Source organism: Paracoccidioides lutzii (assembly GCF_000150705.2).
Source record: "Paracoccidioides lutzii Pb01 unplaced genomic scaffold supercont2.21, whole genome shotgun sequence".
NCBI lineage: Eukaryota > Fungi > Ascomycota > Eurotiomycetes > Onygenales > Ajellomycetaceae > Paracoccidioides > Paracoccidioides lutzii.
Genome location: NW_015440967.1, coordinates 421,500 through 443,673, shown reverse-complemented (window position 1 = coordinate 443,673; position 22,174 = coordinate 421,500). Strand labels below are relative to the sequence as shown.

The following is a 22,174-nucleotide window of genomic DNA, read 5'->3' as shown; positions in this document are numbered from 1 at the left end:
CGCTGAGAATATCGTCCGCGGATTCCGCCGGGATATTACGTAGGCAACGTCGACTTCTACGTTTCTCGAGTTGAAACTGGGTGAAGGACAGGCAGCTCGCCGTTCAGCCAAGATGGGACTCCTGGATCCATTCCTATCACATGTCATCCTTGACATGCCTCTGCACACCTGCGCATTCCCCATGTCACTCCAGCCATGAGAAGGTGATGCTGTTTTGCTCATTTTCATGCCGAGTGTAACGCAGCTTGCGGAGTGCGTGAATATTATTCAAAGGCAGAATTTGCCATTCTTTCAGGAAAAGATCGTCGAGTTGGGTACTGGAATTAGCAACGGAAGGCTTTGGGATATCCGTATAACCACAAAGAGAAAAAGGATCAACGGCTTAGAGGAGAAAGAAATGGCAAACGAACCTCCGCGTGAGGTGTCCGAAGATCCCACTGATGATGCGGTAGAGGAGACTACCACCCCTGTCGCCCAAAGGGATAAAAAAGGAGAGCAGGTGCTTGTTTGCAGACCCCAGGTTGGCAGAAGAATAGCCGGTGGTGGTTTCGTGGGTGTATGGCGAAAAAAGAAACCATAGGTAGAATAAATAGAACATGGTGATATATTTGGAATCGTCTCGGGAAATCACACGACACCAGATTGCCATGCAAAAATACGAGACAAAAATTCAAAACTGACGAATTCCTTCCCGTTTTCCAGAACAGCCCCTCATAATCAACTTACAACTTCTCCCTTGGATGCCTGTTCTACCTCAAACCCATCACACCATCTGAGAATCCACTCCGCAATATCTTTCGCAAGGGCCTCTTTCACCACTACTGGCTCCGCATTGAAGCTTGTGATACGCGCTCTCATAAGATTTTAAAAAGTCTTAATCATCCAACTTGAGTCGCGCCACAAAGCAACGGCTGGCTTCGTAATAATCAACCTCGTCCCCAGAGCCATGACCTGCCCATGTTGGTCCTTTTCAACTTGTCACTTTCCTCAACCTGCTCGCTCTCTAACCACAACCCTCGATCCAGCATATCTCCCAATCCGTCCAGAGCCCCCATTTTACGACACAGGGAATCCTTCCTCCTCTCTAGCCTGCCCAGGAAAATTGTGATGTGTTCCACGGACGGGTGCTGGAGTGAAACAATAAGGGGCGCATATGCCAGAACTCGCGCGAATGGGAGGAAGTTCCACAGACGAGTTAAGAACGTAGTAGAGACATTCCGCGCCTCCCTCGCTGTGTCCCATTACGTCCCCACGAATGTAGCGTTGGTATCAGGTGATGTCCTTTGGCTTTACAGAGTCGAAGATGCCGGTAAGGAATGAGTGCAAATTCGACATGACAACAACTTTCCGTATTTCCGGTCTGGCCACGGCTTCTATTACCGGTGACTGAACGTGCCTATCCCCCAAATCTATATGCATTGTTACCTTTTAGCTTTTTGATTGGGGTTGCTGGGGATTTCGGGCGCCAGCTTGATGTACTGCCAACCATTTTCCCCATATGTGAATCGACATGTGTCCCGTAGGCAACAAGACGAAATGGCAACGTAAAAGCAAAGGGGATTGCTGTTGTGCCTTTGTTCAAGTTGACGGACCTCGATCCCATATGAGATCAGTGTATGAATTGCCTTCAGTTATACATAAACAAATTAACTCGCATTATATGAATAACTGGATGAAGGGGGCCAACTATAAATTAGATTGTATGCATAAATACCAAGGAGTTTAATTCTGATAAATTCCTCTTTCCTTAAATTAAATCTTACACAGTAGTTTTTGAAAAATCCAAGGCAAAACATGAGAATGCAAATGAAGATTCAACAGATTTAATATGTGCTGTTTTCTAATAAAGTTACATATACTCCCAGTATTCCGGGTAGAATCCTGCTGCCATTTGCCCAATCCAACATCGCAACAATTTGAATCCCCATGAATGAGAATATTCCTTGAGGCTATGTCACCGTACGTGAAAACAATATTGTGAGTTGGCAGAACTCGTACAAAGCTGGCGATGTGGTCCACCCAAGAGGTTGTCTTGTGCGAGCTTCATGGCTCTGATATTTAGGCCCCTCGTTAAACTCCGACTCCGTTCCATAGGGCCCAAAAGACTCCTCGCCAACACAAAACAAATGGTCATAGCAAGGAGGACTATCAGCTTGGCCATAAAGCTACCCTCCGAGGAAATGCAGCTTTTCCATGTATTACCTCTGGTTGACCCAGAATAGATGATTGTTGTTCGCTGGTCGGGTTGTCCCAAGCATCTCGCAGGATGTTGCCTTGAATGTAATCCATAGTGATGACTTCGCGATCTGCAGATTCGTCAACATATGCATCGTATGTCTTACGGAATGGCAACAAGGCATAATCGCAAACGAAGCGCATTGTTGCTCCCGCTTGCACAAGCTAGGGCTGGCATACATAGTTCCGCAACCTTATTTGCCTCAAGGCGATATATGTGAACATACTCGTCGGAATGAAGGATGGGGCGAATTCTGACCTTCATACATTGCGCCATGTCGGGTAGACGATGAAGCGGTTTATGAGAGTTAGGCGATAAACAGAGAGAAGCAGGATGTAAACGTTCCTTGTCTACCAGGGCTGAGTGCAAATCGTCAGATATTTAGGTGCGTTGGAGGAGCGGACCTTAAAAAGGGCTAGTTACAACAAACCATCGAACCCGGTTGTTGTATATATGTATATATATATACATACATATATATTGCACCTTAATAACTTGGGAATGTCTCCTCCGTGGAAAGGCGACCTTGGAATATAGTAAGTACTGTATATATAACAAGGCGTTAACCGAATTAGGCTACAAGGTTCTAGCAACTACTCACAGATGCCGAGCTACAGTGCGTACCTAGATACCTATCCATAGGCCGTGTTTGCCTGCTTTCTGTGTTTAATGTTCTGTCTGCTATCGACATTTAAGAGTCTGTATTTTCTACAATGAGGGAGGAGGGTACTACTACTGGACATATACCGGTACTACTACCACATATGAAAAAAAAAAAAAGGAGAAAAAAAAAAAGGAGAAATATCGTACGAGGATATTCCGGGAAAAGGAGAAGGGAAACCCCATAGTTTAAGATGAGAAAAATCAGCCCCTATTCTTGATAAGAAAAAGTACATGAATCTCGAAATAAAAACGGAAAAAGAAAACACGGAAAGCAACAGCCGGGGACACAGAATACAGTTTGCGAAAACAAACCTGTTCGCCGTAGAGAGGGAGAGAAGGAGAGCTGGAGAAAAAAAAAGGCAAAAGGGAAGAAGAAATCAGGCAGAAGAGATAAAAGAGAACAAAAAATGTAAGAACCTATGTTGCTGGAAAAAAAAAAAAAAAAAAAAAAAGACCAAAACTATCACATGCCTGACACAACACTTCCAGTTCAACCACCGACCGACTTTCACCCTAAAACACCCGCTCAATCAGACTGATTGCCTAAATGACACAATCATGAAGGACTTCTGGAAACGAATGATCGCACACAAGGGGTGCAAAAACACAGATTGTCGCCACACCATCAAAGGGTTTCCAGGAACAGATCCGAGGAGAGAAGCAGAATACACAATAAACAGCACGACGAAAACGAAGAGCAAAAATCCGTAAATAAAAAGGCAACGGCGGAAATCAAGAGGAGAGGGGATAAATAAGGGTGACATAATAAAAACCATAGGCTTTAGAAAGGGAAACGAAAATATTCCGTCAGAAATAATGGGGGAAACAAAAAACTGCACAGTATAAGCCCTTGAGTCTCATAAATGTGAAAATAGAACCCTAGTGTCCGTCAAGAAGCTCTATCCCGATCCCGATCCCGATCCTTATCCCGTTGCGACCCGAAATCAACCTCAACAACCTTACCCTTTTTACTCTTGAAGGAAAACTCTGCCATTATAGCCAGGTGGTCGCTGGGGAAATGGTAATTGGGGAATCCTGGAACTCGTTGGAGATACTCCTTATCCACTTCACCAAGCAACCCGGTTACCTGGAGCGCATTGGATGTATACCAAATATAGTCAATCACATCAGCGAAGTCGGGGGTATAGTTAGTAAATTCAAGTTCTCCGATTGCACCGTAAGCAGACTTCAGGTTGAATGGATAAGACATCCCCAGGCGACTGAGATTTCCGTAAAGACGTTTTTCAAGGTCCGGGTGGTCTTCGATCAGGTGGCCGCGGTTCATAAGTTCGTAGACAGCGGATCCGGGGTACGAATTGAAATCACCGCATATAATAAGCGGGATCTGAGAGCCGCTGCTATATTCAACCGAAGGCGCGGGTTCTGCTGGAGTAGCAGTGCCATCCCCATCTGTCGAATTGCCTGGCTCAGAGAATCGGAAGGCAGTTTTATCGATGCAAGCAGGAATCTTAGCATACTTCTCGGCAAGCTGTGTTACTTCTTCCATCAAAATTGCAGCTTGGATGAGCTTAACGTCCTTATACGCCGGGTCCCAATATAAATGAACATTCACTACGATCAGCCGCTCACCAGAGAGTCGATTCTCCAGATATGTGACGACTGCAATGTTATCCTTTTGCCATAATCGATTGTATATGTCGTCTTGGCCTTTAGCATCGGGTCTCCGGACTGCAGTTTGACCAAAATGGATCATATTCTTCTCGAGAAGGATGTATTTGCTGCCCTTGAAGAATGTCGCACAGCCATCAACCACTTTAGCCTCCTCCTCCGGCATGCCTTGCGCTCTGCCTTTCGGCCAGTAAACTCCCTTGTAATCATTGTATGCAAGTTGTTCTCTAAAGAAGCCATGGTAGCTGCCTTGATCAATTTCTTGTAAACACACGATATCGGCGTTATACCCTTTAATTTCATTTAGAAGGAGGTCTCTGCGGTATTCCCACGCCAACGCTCGAGAAGGTGCATAGCCATGTTGCTGATGGGTTGCCGATCGATCACAGAGCGTATTATAGGAGAGGGCAGTGAACTTCTCGTTTTGACCCTTGGCTAAATTTCTACTCGAATCGTCGAGGACAACCCAGTCACGTTCCGAAGGTGGTAAATGAACTGCACAGAATTAGTAATAATGATTCTACTTGATTCCACTGCTTCAAAGCTACTTACTCGGCATTTCTTCTTTAAGGTATGTGATGAGCGCTTTTGTCCCTTCTTGCATAATTCGTGACTTGAACACTTCATTCAGAGGGTTTCCTTCTATACCAAGAGTTTGGAGTTGATACAGATATCCCATTTCGAACGGAAGAGAATGGAGGTTATTGTCAAATAGCAGCAGTTTCTTTAGGTTAATGAGCATACCAATCTCTCCAGGAAGTTCAGTTAGCTCATTTCCAGAAACGTCCAAATGGGTAAGACTTTTCAGCTGCCCGATAGTTGGAGGGAGGGTCTTCAATTTATTGTGATTGAGATACAGCTTTTCCAAAAAGGTGTAATGGAAAAGACCGGCTGAGATTGATCGAAGGCCTTGCCCACCGAAATCCAGGGCCATCCAGTCCTGCCTTCTTGCAACCTCTTTGGTTGCTTTGGAGCGATTCCGTTCTTCCGTGCCATTTTCGTTATTCTCTGTTTGGCTGGATGTGATTTGGATGCCCTTCGTCTGTTGAGCGACGGACCGAGCGTAATAGTGAGGAGAGTTCGCCTGCCTCGACTCTGCGGCAAGCTGTAGCTGCTGCTGCCAGTGCTCGTTCATGGGCTCCTCAATTTCCTCATCTACGTTTGCTGTTGTACCGTTGGGAATGTGGGTTGGGGTAAAATGAGGAGCAGTACTTGACAGTGCGCCGGATGAGAAGTTATGTTGATGGCCGATAGAAGAGTGGGTTGTTTGGGAGTGGGGGTGTTGGGGGTGGGGATGTTGTTGCGTATGATGTGGATGGTGACTCTGGTGTTGGAACTTCTGCATAGGTATCCCAAACCTCTGGTGGGCCTGTCCGCCATTCATCATGACATGCTGGCCCTGTGAATACATGGTATATGGGTTATGACCGGGTGACTGGTTGAGCGGAGGAGAACGGGATGGAGAAGGGGTGTCGGTATTGAATTTCAGTCTCCCAGTGGGAGATCCGGTTCCGTGTCGAACGAGTTGTCTCTGATGGGTGTTGGGATGGTTGTGCTGCTGTGTTTGTTGCTGAAAGTAGAACTGCCCGACCCCAGGCTGCTGGAACCGGTAGGTACCATCTGCCATTTAACGTGGTAGACGAGACAGTAGGTGTAATTCGAGAGGAAGGGGATTATCTCGCGGCGACGGAAGATAGAGGACAGGCAGCGGGTTCGGAGGTGTGAAAGGTCGGACTCGTTCCCTCCGTTTCTTCAACATGGGGTCCTAAGGCGGAACCACCAGAAGTGTCAACGGTTCGAAAACCCTAACTTGATCCCAAGTACCTCGACAACAGTGCACTCAGCAGTGTCAAGGTTCACGTCGAGTGGCGTGTATCCACGTTGGCTTGGCAATAAAGACTGTGGGAAACTGTGAAGGCGATGAGCCAACGCGATTGAGTTGCGGTGGGGGTGGGGCGGGGCTGATATCAAGCTCTCACAGTCAGGAAATCACAAATATTAAAACCGCTGGGAAGCTTGAGCAGGAATGTTCCTTTGCAAGAGTAGAGGTTGGATAATGATTGCGCTCAGGATTTGTGGTCTGTCTGGGTGCGTAATGCGAAGCAGTTTTGCATCAAAGGCGGGAGAAGATGCAATTGTATCACATGACTAACCAGTTAACTGTTAACTAACTAACGTAACTAGTTATAGTTAGGATAGTTGGTTAACTAAATAGTTAACTAACTAACTAATGAAGTTTCTGACTAAGCTATCAGTGCATCAAGTGACAATCGATCACATGATTTTCTGCCTGCCGCAACCTGACCTTTTTTTTTGTTTTGAATACCGTTTAATACAAACTCTACACCAGCCAACGTTTATACCACGAATCAACAAATCTGCTTCTTTCTGTTCTCAGGGACTGCAAATTATGACCACATGAGAATAATAATGTCATCATAGAGTCACTGTCGAAGCTTTGTTTCTTCCAGGTTTTCCGCCATGTGGGCCTCCGTCTCTTCTCGGATTGCCACTTCAACTGCTCTTGATTGGTAATTTGGATGCGGACACTCTGGCTGCCAGGGTCTCTGCTTCTTGTCTGCGTTTTAAAAGAGATGGAGATTGCCACAGGGTAGATAGGAAATTCTCACAATCTTTATTATTACAGTCTACGCAACCCCGCATGCTCGTATGGAGCGTTGTTCAACGGCTGTCAATTTTTTTACAAACCATCTTACCTGAATCAAGTCGGGGACCTATACCTAATCGTAACTCCTGGTTCCTGGCAGGATTGTTTCAGCCACTCGCTTGGAGAACCATGCAAAGTATGCATATGATTATTACTATGTGTTTGTGATTTTGAGTCGTGAGGGTGACGTTTTATTTCTGATCTCTGCACGATCTACGCACAGTCACCGTCCAATATCATATCGGATAGCACTATGTAGCCAAATCATTAACTTAGTTAAAATATCTACGGGCTCAACCTGCCACATGAAGCTCACGATGGTTGAGAAACTTTGAGAAGCTCTCGATTACGGCTATCAGTAGTCATTAGTTATTTTCAAGATGCAAACCCGGCATTGTCACTGAGTCCCTGGACTTCTAGGTTTCTCGCGACCCATACTGGCAAGTTCGTGAAAAACCCGCCCTTTCTTGCAAGAAGCCTTTTATAAACAATCACAGTGTTACGTCACCGCTGATTTCGCCAGGCAAAACAGTCCAACGGTCACCTAAATGTAGTGTCTCGACTCTGGCAATCACTGATATATATTCTGGCAACAGATAGTACTCGTCATTCACAACTCCTTTCCTCCGCACCTAGATATTGATCTTCTAGCCCAAGCGAACCAGCGGATGTTTCATCTACACAGCCCACTTCTCTTCTCCCCGTACAATTTGTCTGAACATACACTTGAAACAAAATTTCCATGTCTCATCTTTTGAAATTTCAAAGGGCATGGAATGGTAAAGCTATATTTTGTCAAGCACTCCTTGAAACGCTTTCAACACCATTTTCTGCAACTGAGCAAGGGTAGGACGTGGAACAGGTTGAATACTCTCCGAATACTTGTTCAAGGGCTCCCACGTCAAAGTGATACAAGGAACCCTTACCCAAGCCGTGGTCCGCTGGAAGGATTGTTATATTGAACATCGAAGGCAATCGGTAGATGTTCGGGAGAGACCTAGATGATGGGTTTTGCTTTCTAGGTCACAAGTCCTGTAGCTGGGACAGTGACCAGGCAGCAGGAAGTATTAAAATGGCGGGATCTAGCCTCACACGGGGTGGGAAACTATCATTCGTCTCTAAGATTTCAATCTGTTATGAGGAAGCCAATTACTCTAATGTTGCTATTTTCTGATCTGAATGTTCTAACTACTGACTGAACACTCTTGGATATTTTGGTAAGAATGAAGGCCGTGCATGGGATCTTGAGAATTTCACGGGCTTTTATCGCCGATGTCGGGGTTCCAGCTCCCTCTCCAGTAGATGTCTCTCATCCAATAATGACTTGTATATTGAATGTGGCTGGGAATTCAACCGTCTAACCTAAGCGATCGCCTACCACCAACCTATACTTTTAAAAAAATTCAAATAAGTAACAATTATATGGAATTTCATGGAAAAAATACACATTACTCATTCATCCTATGGGCATGCAGGGTCTCTCTGTCCTGTCTTGCCACATTTTCTGCAGTGTGCTGATACTTACTTTTCAGTAGATTGATTTGAATTCTCTACTATTCTCTTCACAACCGGTAGAGCAGCTTGCGCCCTAGCTAATCCTTCGTCTGCTGTCAGATAATACCCTTATGAGCTATATAGACGTGTCCTTATTTCACTTGTGTTTTGCTTCTCATTTGCAGCTTAGAGAGCCTCTCCTATGTGAAAATAACAGGACTATGCATGCATGACTAGCTGGCACCCCTTGAACTATTGATTGAACTAAAGAGGCGCTGCGAACAATGCTTAATTTACAGCTTGATCTTTTTAAACTGATGTTCTAATTAAGTCATATGACAGAAAGTCTTTAAAGTTTTAAAGATTTAAGATTTATAAAATATGTTGAAGAGATTAGTGTACATAGTTAAAATAAAAATATTTACAAAAAAAATTTAAATTATATGATACTAAGACTGTTGTTGACTCTGAATTTATTTCTAATAGGTATAATTTTTATAACTTCTTTCTAGCTATAACATATGAACTTAAAAACTTATTTTTATTTATATAATTAATATAAAATTCTTTATATATTTTAATATATTTTTTATATCTTTTATTTTAAATATATCTATAATTACAAATAATAAAAACATATATTGTAATATATAAAGAAATATAATAGTTCATATAATATGAAATTTGATTGATAAAACTTTTATAATTATCTAGAATAAGAAACTAATATTTTTCAACTATTTAAACTTTATATACTTGTTAAATATCTATTTTAATCACGTTGGATTTGATTTATTGTTCTTCTATGGAGATCAGCTTTTAATTGCCTTGTTGTGAATTCACATGTATAGTTCGCGCTTTGTAGTCAATAAAATAGGTTTGAAGAGCAATATCATACACCTTGGCAACGACTCACATGCTTGAAAATTGCTAAGTTTCATAAACTCTAATGACTAAAAGAAGCCTTCCCTCTTGATTGGAAGCTTGATCTTTTGATTTGGTTAGGCATATTGAATGATTTGATGGTTTTAGGTGGTTGGAATGGAACAAGTGTTCCAGAAGGTGGTCACTTACGTTAACTACGAAGTTTTAGTCACAAATGTATATCCCTGTGGTAACGTGCTTCACAACCATTCAAGACATCTCTCCGTGAGCTCGGTATGGCCTTCCTTGCCATCAACCAAGAATGCGGCTGGACATCTTTCTCGGTTGAGTAGAAAATCAGGAAACGAAAGATAAAGAATTTGGATAGGTTCATCTTCGCTCTTCCGGCCACCAAAAAGAGTATTTCCGTCCGCATGTTCGTGTTCAATCTTATAAAGTTCCTCGTCGTGGTGAAAGCATCAGATATCCTGTTAAATCCACACCTAAAGAGGTGTTCCGGCCTGCTAGGCATAAACACCAGTAGTTTGGATAATCCTGAGATCTTTCAGCTGGATGAATTGGGGAAGGATCCCCTTAATGTCTTCATCGCTATCATACTCATCCAGAGCGTCGATGACAAACACCAACACGAAAGAAGGATAGAGGCGCCGATAGAGGCGCCGACGTAACATTCTGTCAAGCGTCAACATAGGCTGAAAAATAAGACGGTCCAATGGCTCAGAGAAATATTTTTCTGCATATTCTCTCTGCTTTTATAGCGTATATATATGTATATAGAAAGGACGTGCATTCAGTCTGGGGCATTGTAACACTTCCGCCAGCTGGCAGCTAGAGTATTAAACAGCTGGTCTGAATTGGTCAACGTGTTTTATGTCTCGGAGACGGGTGTAAGCCTCGTCCTAGAGGTTTTCTGGCTAAAAATCCCTTTTGAGATGATGAGACAACCAGAGTGTTCAAATGCTCGGGTAGCACCTTTAGGGACTCAGTTGAGGTAACTTGGAATTTACGGTTCTTAGCTGGCGAGGAAGCATGGTGATGGCTTGTAGAATGACGACAGCCCACTACGGCAACGTTGTATTGGAAGCCCTCTTCAGCCTGCTTGCCCTCACATGGGGAATGGCTGTACCCAAGTCTATTCACCCCCGTCCCCTTCTTTGCGGATCCTTCCCTATGGAGCAAGTTGATGGCACGGGCCTTCCAGCGTTCCTTTCAACTGCCTAAAGGCGAACTGGCATCCATTTGCGGATCGGTAAATCGGGATATGAGGTCCCTCTAGTGAGCCCTCACAAACTAAGCGCGGATTTAGGGCGGGCTCAGTGTACAAGAACGAAGTGGAACTTTGCTGGAAAGTAGACATACGAACCGACACCAGACATGGATTAAAAAATCTCAACTCGAAAAATGGTCGTCGCCGTGTCAAGGTGTGGTGATTGCATGGCCACCCATGTAGCAGACGAATCAACGCTGTAATGAACCAACATCGGGTAGAGAGGGCAAGGAGGCGGCAGCCTTCCATAAATGTTCATATGTGCCAACCATCTGTCCATATTCTAGTTTTGATAAGCTTTGAAAAGAAAAGAGAACACAACCGCAGTCGACTCGCTTCCTCTGTCTGGGAAAAAACCAGTGCCATATTCCGCATAGATTGAGGTAAAATATCAGATGTCCTCCGTTTCTTTTCATCCTGGACGGCAAATGGAGGTAGCAGATGCAGATATTCGCATCTGATTGAGCATGGAAGTCAGAACCAGCCCGTGCAAAACCCCTCGGATAATAATAATCAAGGCCCAAGAAACTCCCTGCCTGGGGTCTATGTAACCCTGGCTAACTGTTAGGCCTGCTCTGATGTCCTGTTGGCCAGGTAATCCTAGTTAGCAATATCAGTCGGTTTTTGGCCGATAATTTCCCTTATTAACCCCCCCTTTCTAAGTGAGACCCTTGGCTTGTATTCTGGGGACGGGAACCAGAAAGCATCCTGGGGCTAATTTACCCCAGATCACAGGACAGGGGAAAGAAAAAGCGCGCGCCCGGATTGCCAATCAGGGAAGCCAAAAATGAAATCGCAATGGACTGTGCATGGGAAGCGTTTTTGAGATGGCTCTTCGTTTTGATGGTTCCACGAGTGCAATAATGCGTGATTTCTGCGTCGCCGATGGGTAGCGGTCTGAGGATTGGGACTCTTGTAGCATAAAGGCACCAATATCATCCGCATTGAGAGTTTGCTTATGGTCTGTCTCCTCAAGACAAGCAACAAGGAGATTGAAATTTGCCTCAAAATTGGTTTGTCAATACTGATAGGAGATGACCCGCCGATTCCTATCCTCTTCCCCACATACAATGGATACGAACGGGCCTGGGGGTGCTAGGTAGGAAACGCAACCTTAAGCACGGCAAGAATGTTACGCCGAGATATTCTTCTCGCCATTGACCCGATGAGAGGGATAAGCCTGACTAGATACACCGTTTCAGGAGAACCTCGAGAGATGGCTGCACCAGTTTGCCCAGAATTAGGCGGAGTGTCGAGTGGCTTGTTGAACTAAGAAAGGTAGCATTCCGTCGAAATGCCTAGTTAAAGACGAATCCCTCCCCCAAAAAGGCCCCAGAGCCGCAGAATCCGCCCCGCGATCGCACGCATTTGTGGCTTCAAGTTTCAGCTATTATTTAGCTGTTGTTATCTAGATTTACCTCTCGGAGCAAATAGTCCGAGTCGCTCAGAGTCTTGGATAGTCTGGAGAAGTTATCCTTTTAAAAACTAAGCGTTGTCCCTCCCCCTCTTACTCCGTTTCTTCTTCTCTACCTTGTTTTTTCTCCCTCCCCTCTTTGCCCCCTTCTCTGACTCGTTTCCCCTCAAAACCCGCCTCCTCGCCACTGGACCATACCCATAATGACTGATCACCCTCACTGGCTTTCCTGCAGTGATTCAACGATCGTCGCCACCCGAATCCTGATAACTGACGACCAGAGTAACTATACACCTTGTTACCCAAAGTGGAGTTTTGCGTAAGGTTGCTTAACTCCGAGAGGGCAGCGGACAGGGCATCATCCTAGGCTTCATTGCCTAAACAACTATTCGTTAATTATCTACTACGGGGTGGGGGCAATAGTTACGGAACACGTACACAATTATTAAATATTACGCAGAGTTAGACCGGAAAATTAAACCGACAATGGCCGGATCCGCCAATTTATCCTACCTCTATATCCCCAACTCGTCCATCACCTTCGATTCCAAACACCATGCCATCCAGCGATCCAACAACAACGCTACCGCCCAAGGACCCGTAATGCCTGCGACTTCTTCTTCTTCCTCCTCCTCATCCACAGACTATGCAACCTACCCACTAGAGAAACGCAATGGACGCACATACCTTCGAGACCCAGAAAACCCGTATCCGCTCCCGTGCGACCTTGCGGAAATCCACAGACAGTCGCTACGCTCCTTGATTTTGATGCAGGTCTTTGGCGCGCCCTTTTGCACACCTCATTTCGTTGACCATCCGCCTAAACGGGTGCTGGAGTTGGCATGCGGCTCCGGGTTGTGGTCAAACGCTTGTCATGACTATTTCGCTCAAAGGGGACATAAAAATATTTCCTTCATCGGGCTCGACATCGTCAACCTAGCGCCAGATCTTCAGAAGCAAGGGATGAACTGGCATTTTAAACGACACGACCTACGGAAGCCTAAATTGCCATTTCCCGATGGCTACTTTGATTTTGTCTTCATAAAGGATGCTGGAATTTGTCCGTCTGGGTCAGAGATGCAAACACTGCCATTGGGCGAACCTCTTCGCGTTTTAAAATCTGGAGGAGTGCTGGAAGTTTGGGATTCAGATCTTATATACAGAACTCTGCTCCCGAACCCCCCACGTGCACCTGGGTTATCAGGAGGAAACGTGGAACAGGCTGAGGCCACCGGTACATACACTATATTTCCGGCCACGCCCTTCGCAGATGTTCAGAATAAATACCTGCGGGACTACAACTCCTGGACCCAAAAAGCTTTTGAACGTCGCAAATTAAGTCCCATGCCTTGTGCCATAATTGGCCTTTCATTTACCTCTGAATCAGAATCTTTCCTGAGCGTCGACAGCCGCAGGATAGCAATCCCTCTAGGAGAGGTTAGATGGGAACGGGAGGCTCAGGGGAACCCATCTAATGACTGGGAGCAACGGAAGTCCTTGTCACTGGAGCAGCTTGCACTGCGCCAGACAGCGCTGGTTACGATTGTCCAAATGATCGAGAGCATGGAGCCCATGCTTATGGAAGCGAGCGGAAAGGGCAGGGATGAGTGGGATCGATGGTGGACTGGAATGACGACAGATTTACTGCAAAAGGGCGGCGCGGCCAGCGGCGAGTGTCTAGAAATCGGCGCATGGTGGGGGCAAAAACGATAGTCACATCCATCCACGGCCTCGACCTCCCTCACTCCGTTCCTCTCCTTTGCTTTGAGTAACTACAGCTCCTTTATTATCTATCACCGGGTGTGCGACAACTCCACCACGGAATTCATGCTCACTTCCCTCCCAACTCTTCCCACCACTTTCTAACTTCTCTTTTCGTCTACCTTGGTCTCTGAGTCAACAGGGACTTTGGGTGCGTCATATCGACTCTTGAGTGCGCGATATCGTCTCAGATAATATCTGCATTATACCCCGGTTAGCACTTCTCTTCTTTTAACCTTTTTTCCTGCTTAATTGGCTTTTGGTTTTTGTATTCCTCGTCCGTCTCCATGATAATTGGCAACCGCAAAACAACTTTGACAAATGTTGGCATGATTAAATAACTTTTAATATGGTGTACAAGGAGTCATGAAAAACGACAAGATGGTTATAGGCGGCACAAATCTTGCTGTGTTTCTGGATCAGTCTTCCTTTTTTCTCCCCTTCCTCCTCTTGCCCTTTCATCTTCATCTTTTCCTTTTCTTTAAAACGTATCTTCCCCCATTGCTTCTGACTTCTTGGGATTGTCATCTGCATATTGTTTGTTTTACCAATCCCCTAAGTTTTATATATGAAAGCTTTTATCTGTGTATAGCGTACCAAACGCTTTTTTTCCCCGGGACTTGAATTGCCAATTGAGACAACATTCGTCCTTCGTTCAAAACACAAAATGAAGAAACGAAGGTACGAGTTGGAGAAGCCCAAATGTTAAAGGAAATGGAGGAATCTGAACTTACAATGCCTCGATCTCTAAGACTTCGTAAAGTGCCTCAGGGGCACGGTCCACGGTTAGCATACTCTTTTAATATCTATACTTGCTGCACAAATATTAAAACAGCAAACCCCGAAAAAATTTGTAAAACAAAGGAAGCCAGTGCAAGTTCAACACCCCAGCTCTCAATAAATTCGTAAAAGAAAAGGTCAATAAAAATTAATTATGATAACAAATTGTATACACGTCACCTCGAGGAGGACAGAGCTCCCCGCAAGAACCACATTGAACACCTGTCAAGTACAATTTATAACATTCAGAAATACGCACCTTTTTTCACATACTCCGCCCTCTGTATACCGTCAATAATCTTCTCTTCATCCGTGATGTGAGATTGGCTCGCGAAGGCGCGGTGTAGTCGTTCGCGGAAAAATTGGTAGCCGAGAGGGTATTCGCGGCCGAGGAAGAGAAGCTCTATTCTTACAGGCAAGGCCGGATTCCAGTTAGCTGCTGTTATTAAGGGAGGGAGTCAAAAGTTCTAACGAAAAGAGAGGTACAATATCAACATGATTTTGCTGTGGTCTTACCTTTGTAGATATGGATGACTTTGTGCCGAAGGCTTGGAGTGGTCATGATGAGAGCTCCCCATCAATAGCTATGAAGAAAAGTGATTCAAAGACTGGGAAGAGTTGAACAGATCAGGTCAAGATTTGTGATGTGCTTCCTGTTCGAATTAGGTATGTGTTTGTGTATGGAGGATGTGTTTGTTTCTTCTTAAGTTGCAGAGTTGACGTGAGCATTCAAATGGATGGCAAATAATTGCAAAGGACTGGGTTGTAAATGAATCATTTATTGAATTTAATCAAATCACCTAACTAAAAAACAACAAAAATACAGAACTAAATTTTGAAACTTTCAAACTTCTATTCTAATACAGAATTTTTTTACGGCTATGTGACTTTAATTACTCATCTCATCAAACTATTTCTATATTAATAGTAAGATAATAGACTGTTAAATAATATTAAATTGATATAAAAATAATTAATAATAATTAATAATATCTATTAATCTTCAATTATTTTTTTTAAATATTGAAATCTTTTAACTATATATATTAATATTAATATTTTTTATTATATTTATTATTATTTATAGTTTTTAAATATTAAATTAATATATATTTGTTAAAAACTATGATGGTAAAAAAACTATTCTTTTTAACTTTATTATATATTTTATTTACTGTTAAGATTTTCAACCTTTTGCTCAAACTTAGCTTCGTACTTTTCTATTCTTTCATTAAGTTTCAGTTATATATTTGAAATTCTTTATCTTATATCTACTTTCTTTCTTTTATTTCTATTCCTACGACGAAAGAATTCACACCAACATGTTATTTTTAAGTTGGGTGGGAGAACCGATATGGAAAGCTGGGCATCGAGCCACATAGCAGATGTCTCTTCCATGGTATCCCGTGCTCTGCAAGCCATTTACTCAAAAGGAGTGCTACAAGGCGACGTGGAGCCTCGAAATATAGTTTTGTAAACTCCCGACGATAGTCGATTTTGAAAGAGCCACAATACGGAGAGTTCTTTTCAATTTGTCTTCCAATTCAGCAGAAAGGGGAGGCGATTTAGTTAGACTCACTACCAGAAGCTTCGTAGCATGGAGAGCGCCCTTGGTATATCTTGGCTTCTGATTTTTATTTACTCAACCGTGTCGCTGAGGGCTATTATATATTTTCTTCCTACAAATCCAATCTATGCTCCCTATCTGTGATTAAGAGTTTCTTTGGATCATTCTCCCAATAATCCTAGCTGCGCCATGTGCGGCTGACGGAGCTCACTGTGGCGGACATTGATTTCACCCTGCGAGGCTCCCTCTTTACCTCTCGATGATCCTCAACGGCGTGCGGAACCTGAGAGAATGGGAGTGAGGTTGACGCGAGGAGATAGCGGTTGACCGTGAGGAGAGTTTGCACTGGTTCGCTGGCTTATCAAATTCTTCGTTGTTGCTACTTCTCACAGTATAATTTTTATTCAAGTTGCTTGATGGCCCGCTCGTGCTGTGTACATCAGATTCAACCCAGTTTTCATTGGCAAGCTGCTTGTGGGTACCGGGGGGAACGACGGTCGTGGCTTTTCATAAAGTTTGACGCACTGATTTCCTCCGGGTCTTCCGTTGGCAGGTCCAGGAAAATGAGTGATGTTTGCCTTCATCCCCTCTGAAGACTACTGAGTCTTCTGGATAAAAATGAGTGATGGCTGAAACCGCAACCGCGACCATGGACCTGGCATCAGATCAGTGGTGCTGTGCTGTCCTGTGAAGGGGGATTGGAGTCGCCCATAGTCTCGCTCTTACTTTCATCTGGTTTTACTGAGTGAGCTACCAACAGGGGTCAAGTGGAATCATGATAAAGAAATGTAGTAGACTCACCTTGGATTCTCTCTTCACGCTAATAGTACTTTAAATTTTATTATTCTCAGAGTAACTTTTTGAGAGAAAGATAACAAGAGTATTAAAAGGTTGTTATCGCTAACAGCCACTGTCGGCTCTTTGATTACTGTGTAAGGACTGTCTTACCAATCGTGAAACCTTCACTTAATAATACGGGGTTATAAAGCTCTATAAATGCAATGGGATAGTCATGTTTTTGCGAATGTAGAACCATATCAAGACAAATTCAATTCAGATGTTGACTTCCCGAAATGCAAGCCGAAATACTCTCGGCTCGCTGCGTCAATGCCGATCACGTGGGATCTCATATGCCGGCAACGGCCCGAGGCCGACCTCCGAGTGGCTGCAGCAACCTCAAGACTGAGAATGAAAGCTAAAGAAGACAAGAGTCTGGAGAAGAAGGTAGGTTCAAACAACGTTTCGTGGGTTGGGAGCAAAGCCTATTCCGACGGAATAATGATGACTTCTCGTGTGCTTTGGCGGCAACAGTTGCTTTCCAACCCCCATGTTTCGGGACGAATCCCATCTAATTGCCGCTCTATCAACCGCAGCGTCGCGACCAGTGGCCGACATGTAGAACATCCTTCTTCCTATCACACGCAAACTACGCCGGTCCCCCATGAATTTAATTCGAGATGGCTCTCGACGATTAAAGGGAGACTAGGGCAATGCTTTACATTCGGAATGAAGTCACATCAGGTTGATGAGGCGGGAGAAATACTCCGCGAACTTGCACGGGACTGGCGAGAGTTGACTGCGGGGAGCGAAGGGTTCCTCACAGGTAAAGGGAGGGAGGGTCTCTTTCGCCACAATGTTGCGTGGGGAGAAATGGTATTCAATGCGCATCCTTGCCCTTCATTGTGCTTGATAACTGATCTGCTTGTCCTTCGCCGAAATGATAGGATGTTATGGTAAGTAGCCCATTTTTAATATTCTTGTTCCTTTCCCAACAACGCACCACTTCTGTGCAGCCCTTCCTTTTATTCTAAGTCTAATTGGAAGTAATCTATGCTAAAACAAGTAAACTATAAGGGTAGAGTTCCGACACCCCCTTCTAAGCCGCAACTTTCAGGCCCTTTACATGGCCCAGATGACGAATGCCTAATCCTGGCTCATTGATTTCAGGACATGTAAATAACGTATCGTACGTGAGATATGCGGAGACCGCACGAGTCAATTGGATGAAAAATATCGGAATCCATGTTGACCCCGCGAACAAAAAGGCATGGTCTGACCTCCTGGGTTCGACGGGCATCGGGTTGATATTGAAAAGTATCAAGATAGACTATAAATTTGTGAGTTCAGTGGTCTCGCTCACATAATATATTAATATGGCTGCTGTTTATGAATTGACAACCTGTCGCTAATACTACAAACGGCACACTTCGTTGACTGATGAGCTGACGAGAATTTAAATGCAGCCAATGACCTTTCCAGATAAAATTAGTGTATACCACAAACTGTCACATACTCCCCCAGCACTTTCCAGCCCGGCATCCTCATCATATTCCTCGTTCCAGCTTGATGTATTGATCCTTTCCGAGGCGCATCAGCGACCTGCTGCTCGGTGCCATGAGGATATTGTCACATATGACTACCGTCAGGGTCGTAAAGTGAATATGCTCCCATCGTTCATGATGGACCAGTTCCGGGAAATGTGGGAGTTGCAGGAAGAATCTCGGCGAGTATGGGGCTCGAGGGTCAAAGAGATTGAGGAGAGGGTGGAAGATCTGGAAAAATCTAGTTGGGATCGGCCAGATGCTGTTGAAGATATGGGATCATCAGGGTGAGGGTGCAAATGCTTGGCTTGCATCAGTTCAGGAATGATTATATAGGCAGCCCGTACAACTAAACAGCCAGATTCAAACTTTTTGAGTTCATCGTTCAAGAATCCAATTTTGCCTTAATCAATCATCGCATTACATGACTTAGGAAGTGATATCGGGTGGAGACGAGAAATTGAATTTGTATGTGTGGCACGTACATAACTTCATACACAATAAAGTTTGTAATATGCAAGTAAGTATTCAAATTGTTGTCCGAGATTTGTCTCAGTTCAGATTTTTCATGTCACTGTTTCGTTCCCAGATGTAAATTTTTCTTCGGGGAAGAGATAAAGGAAAACGAGCATGAAAACCGAAGACAAAAGCCAACACACAAAAAAAAAAAAAAAAAAAAAAAAAACACCATTCCAGGTTTCATTGTCTCCGAATCTATCAATTTCAAGCCGAGATATAATAGGAATTGTCCCACTCGAAGAAGCCCGCCTTCAGCCGTCTTCTGCCTGAGAAGCTGTGGTCCTATGGATGGACTTCCAAGGTTCTAGGGAATTAGGACAGGAATGGTTTGGTATTCCTAGTGAAGCCCTATAGACAACAAAGTGTGTCTCATACAGGATGGTATGGTACGGTAGAATACGGTCACTCTTTCCCGCTGCCCGACGCATCTGATTTCCGCTTTGCCGTTCAAGACTTTTTCTTCAGGACTCATATCTCAATCGTCGCTGAACACGATATCCAGGTCCCATACCAGGTAGGGGAGAAAATACAGCACTTGGAAATGTCGTCATTGCTGTCCTGATTATCCTTAAACCCTTGAAAATTAATTAGTTTTTCAAGGTGGGAATTTTGATCAATCTATTGGCATGTAGCTGTCTTCGGGCAAGCTCTAAATGAGAATAAAGGTTTGTTCGTCTTCATCTGGAAATATTGAGAAAGAGATTGTCAACCAAATTATTACGCAGGAATAAATGCTATGTGAGGCATTGTCTCTCTTGCTTCGGTAATTTTTTCCATCACCAAAGTTGGCAAACATGGGGGCATTATCCAACCCCTGATCCGAGCAGCTTGCAGGGATCTTTTAGCTGCCGACGGTTCCAACCCATGGAGTCTCTGAAGACTCCTTTCGCTTCAACGTTAGTGCAACCAAGATTATTGTATATTGAGTAGTTATTCTTATATCGTCCAAGTTCTCTTCACATGTTGTCTTTCAGTGCGTGAAATTGGAGCCCCAATTGCCTTGGGAACATCTTGTTGAGACGAGACATAGTTAATGAATGTAGGAAGAATACAAAGACCGTGTGAATATATGTACGTTCAATCCTGGACAACATTTTTCAGTCGTAACCAAGTCAATTTAGATATAGGTCTGTCGTACGACCATATACTCAACCTTTCCCCTTTGCAAGTTGATGATTAACGACGGGGAGTTGCCGTGTTGGTCTTTGCACGGTCCTGCCAGTCAAAGGAACCTACCCCGCCGGGACAACCACCAGGGATACAACCTGGATGAGCCGGCTTGGCTACACGGAGCAAACTTCCCACCTGGGAATTTTGGGTTGAATCTCGACGGTGCAGTTTTGCAGAACCATATCGTTTTCTGAATGCCCATACACCACTAACTTGCTGAAGAATTGTACCCTGCGATGCCTCAGCGTCCTATGATCTGCGCAATACCGGAGGTTTATGAGGACTTCTTTAGCAGGAAGCGTTAACCGCCCGATGTTGAAGGATACGAGGAATTGCCGGCCTGACTATCCCCGTAGGTTTGGTTGCATTTGCATCTGGAAAAGGCACTCTTTATGGTACAGTTATTTCAAGCATTCTCCAAGGAAGCAAGGAAGCATATCTGGTCATATTTCACATCAACCGCTAAGAGGATTGCCATACGCGGTTAATTATGTAGGATCCAACAGGAGAGTCGCATGCCAGCATGGCACACTGCAGATCTGGCTGCCCCGCAGTAAACAGCTATTGCAAACGGATGGGCAGGACCAACATCGTGCGCCCAACACAACCTAAACTGGATTCGATTCAAACAGAATATCCATTGACGGAGATGGAGGAGGGGCAATTAGAATAAGCTGTGTTTGAAAACTATCATACCACACAGCCCCACTTGGGTTATTTTCTGCCTTATTTCTTATCGTCATTGATGCCAGAGGTCGTTGACGTGTTGCATCCCATCTCAACCTGCACCCACCCCCCCAATCACTAATAACTTGTTTATTGATCAAAAATATTATCAGCAATGATTATTCACTGGCTGATCCAAAAGCCAGAAGTTAAAGGAAGCCCATGGCACTTAGGCCCATGTTGCGACGCAATCCATGGTAGTGCATTGGGTAGAAATTCGAACACATTTATAGCCAACCTGCTTCTTTGGCTTGCAAACAAACCCAAAAGCACAAAATGCTGGCTTTGGGAAAGAACCCATGGTTATTTAGCTACTGAGAAAGCTCCATATTATTAGTTGATGGCTCAACTGAGTATATATATCGGGAGGAGTGAGAGGCGCTGAGAAATTGCTGCAGCGGGACTCGAGAGTATGGGATTACTGAAGCGACTCGATCGAGTGCCCGCCTTGATCTAGGTTATTATAGTCTAACCCTAAAATTGTTGTTAATAATTGCAATTCAAATTAAATAGTTGATGCACCGTGGTTATGATGGCTGACGGTTGGGTGGCCGGCTCGGTAGGGAGTTATGTTAGCTAGTTTTTCGTATTCATAGTACTCATAACACTTTATCCTCCTTGAGACTGCTCATGGAGTCAGTCCACTGACTCAACTAAGGTTTCAATTGCTTTACCAGCCTTGGCAGACTTCCCTCAAAACGATGCATGTAGAGGAGTTTTTAGCAGATCTTGGGCATTTTAGCGTAGCTGTATCCACATTAGTTTTGAGCCTCGGGTTGCGCGACCAATAGCGCCAGCCTGCTCTGACAAATGACCAGATCTGCGGTCCTCGGAACACAGCAATGCCAGTTTCCTTGTGCATCTGCGATCCGAAAATGCGTGTTACCCAGAAGTGTTTAGAAGCATTGTCATTTGAATTGTTTGGCTGGTGCGGAAAAGCATTTAGTATAACTACTGCATACACACCTTTAAGGAAGAAGGCAAACAAAATTTTGCTGGGGCTAACTAACTACCTAAGTTAAACTAAAAGAATAGCTTAGTCATTGGGAATCATAAAACCGCGGAAGTAATGTA

At 44.2% G+C, this 22,174-nt stretch overlaps 9 protein-coding genes across 9 annotated transcripts in view; 4 read left to right on the top strand and 5 right to left on the bottom strand.

The window, feature by feature from the left end:
• The window catches only part of PAAG_12323 (hypothetical protein), a gene marked incomplete at both ends in the record, with an annotated part of 1,174 nt that extends 975 nt beyond the window's left edge, over positions 1-199 (top strand). The window contains one exon of the mRNA XM_015847828.1: positions 44-199. Within this exon, the coding sequence (XP_015702572.1) occupies positions 44-199 (156 nt within the window). The remainder of the gene's footprint in view (positions 1-43) is intronic.
• Positions 200-226: 27 nt separating this feature from the next.
• Positions 227-580, top strand: PAAG_12322 (hypothetical protein; the record flags this gene model as incomplete). The annotated part of the gene is made up of 1 exon (XM_015847827.1): positions 227-580. The coding sequence occupies one exon, from the start codon at positions 227-229 to the stop codon at positions 578-580; it is 354 nt and encodes a 117-aa protein (XP_015702571.1).
• Positions 581-1,949: 1,369 nt separating this feature from the next.
• PAAG_07048 (hypothetical protein) lies at positions 1,950-2,379 on the bottom strand (the record flags this gene model as incomplete). Its single annotated transcript, XM_015846107.1, has 2 exons — positions 1,950-2,165; positions 2,203-2,379. The coding sequence occupies 2 exons, from the start codon at positions 2,377-2,379 to the stop codon at positions 1,950-1,952; spliced, it is 393 nt and encodes a 130-aa protein (XP_015700542.1).
• A 1,409-nt stretch (positions 2,380-3,788) lies between these two features.
• On the bottom strand, positions 3,789-6,155 carry PAAG_07047 (glucose-repressible alcohol dehydrogenase transcriptional effector; the record flags this gene model as incomplete). The annotated part of the gene is made up of 2 exons (XM_002791090.1): positions 3,789-5,023; positions 5,081-6,155. The coding sequence occupies 2 exons, from the start codon at positions 6,153-6,155 to the stop codon at positions 3,789-3,791; spliced, it is 2,310 nt and encodes a 769-aa protein (XP_002791136.1).
• Positions 6,156-10,078: 3,923 nt separating this feature from the next.
• Positions 10,079-10,932, bottom strand: PAAG_12321 (hypothetical protein; the record flags this gene model as incomplete). The annotated part of the gene is made up of 3 exons (XM_015847826.1): positions 10,079-10,267; positions 10,548-10,743; positions 10,805-10,932. 3 exons carry the CDS (start codon positions 10,930-10,932, stop codon positions 10,079-10,081), a joined length of 513 nt encoding a protein of 170 aa, XP_015702570.1.
• Positions 10,933-12,742: 1,810 nt separating this feature from the next.
• Positions 12,743-13,969, top strand: PAAG_07045 (SAM binding motif containing protein; the record flags this gene model as incomplete). Its single annotated transcript, XM_002791088.1, has 1 exon — positions 12,743-13,969. One exon carries the CDS (start codon positions 12,743-12,745, stop codon positions 13,967-13,969), a length of 1,227 nt encoding a protein of 408 aa, XP_002791134.1.
• Positions 13,970-15,042: 1,073 nt separating this feature from the next.
• PAAG_07044 (NADH-ubiquinone oxidoreductase complex 1/LYR family protein) lies at positions 15,043-15,359 on the bottom strand (the record flags this gene model as incomplete). The annotated part of the gene is made up of 2 exons (XM_015846106.1): positions 15,043-15,236; positions 15,314-15,359. 2 exons carry the CDS (start codon positions 15,357-15,359, stop codon positions 15,043-15,045), a joined length of 240 nt encoding a protein of 79 aa, XP_015700541.1.
• A 1,183-nt stretch (positions 15,360-16,542) lies between these two features.
• On the bottom strand, positions 16,543-16,948 carry PAAG_12320 (hypothetical protein; the record flags this gene model as incomplete). The annotated part of the gene is made up of 2 exons (XM_015847825.1): positions 16,543-16,717; positions 16,803-16,948. 2 exons carry the CDS (start codon positions 16,946-16,948, stop codon positions 16,543-16,545), a joined length of 321 nt encoding a protein of 106 aa, XP_015702569.1.
• Positions 16,949-17,471: 523 nt separating this feature from the next.
• On the top strand, positions 17,472-18,976 carry PAAG_07043 (hypothetical protein; the record flags this gene model as incomplete). The annotated part of the gene is made up of 4 exons (XM_015846105.1): positions 17,472-18,017; positions 18,089-18,101; positions 18,312-18,481; positions 18,608-18,976. 4 exons carry the CDS (start codon positions 17,472-17,474, stop codon positions 18,974-18,976), a joined length of 1,098 nt encoding a protein of 365 aa, XP_015700540.1.
• Between the last annotated feature and the right edge of the window lie 3,198 nt (positions 18,977-22,174).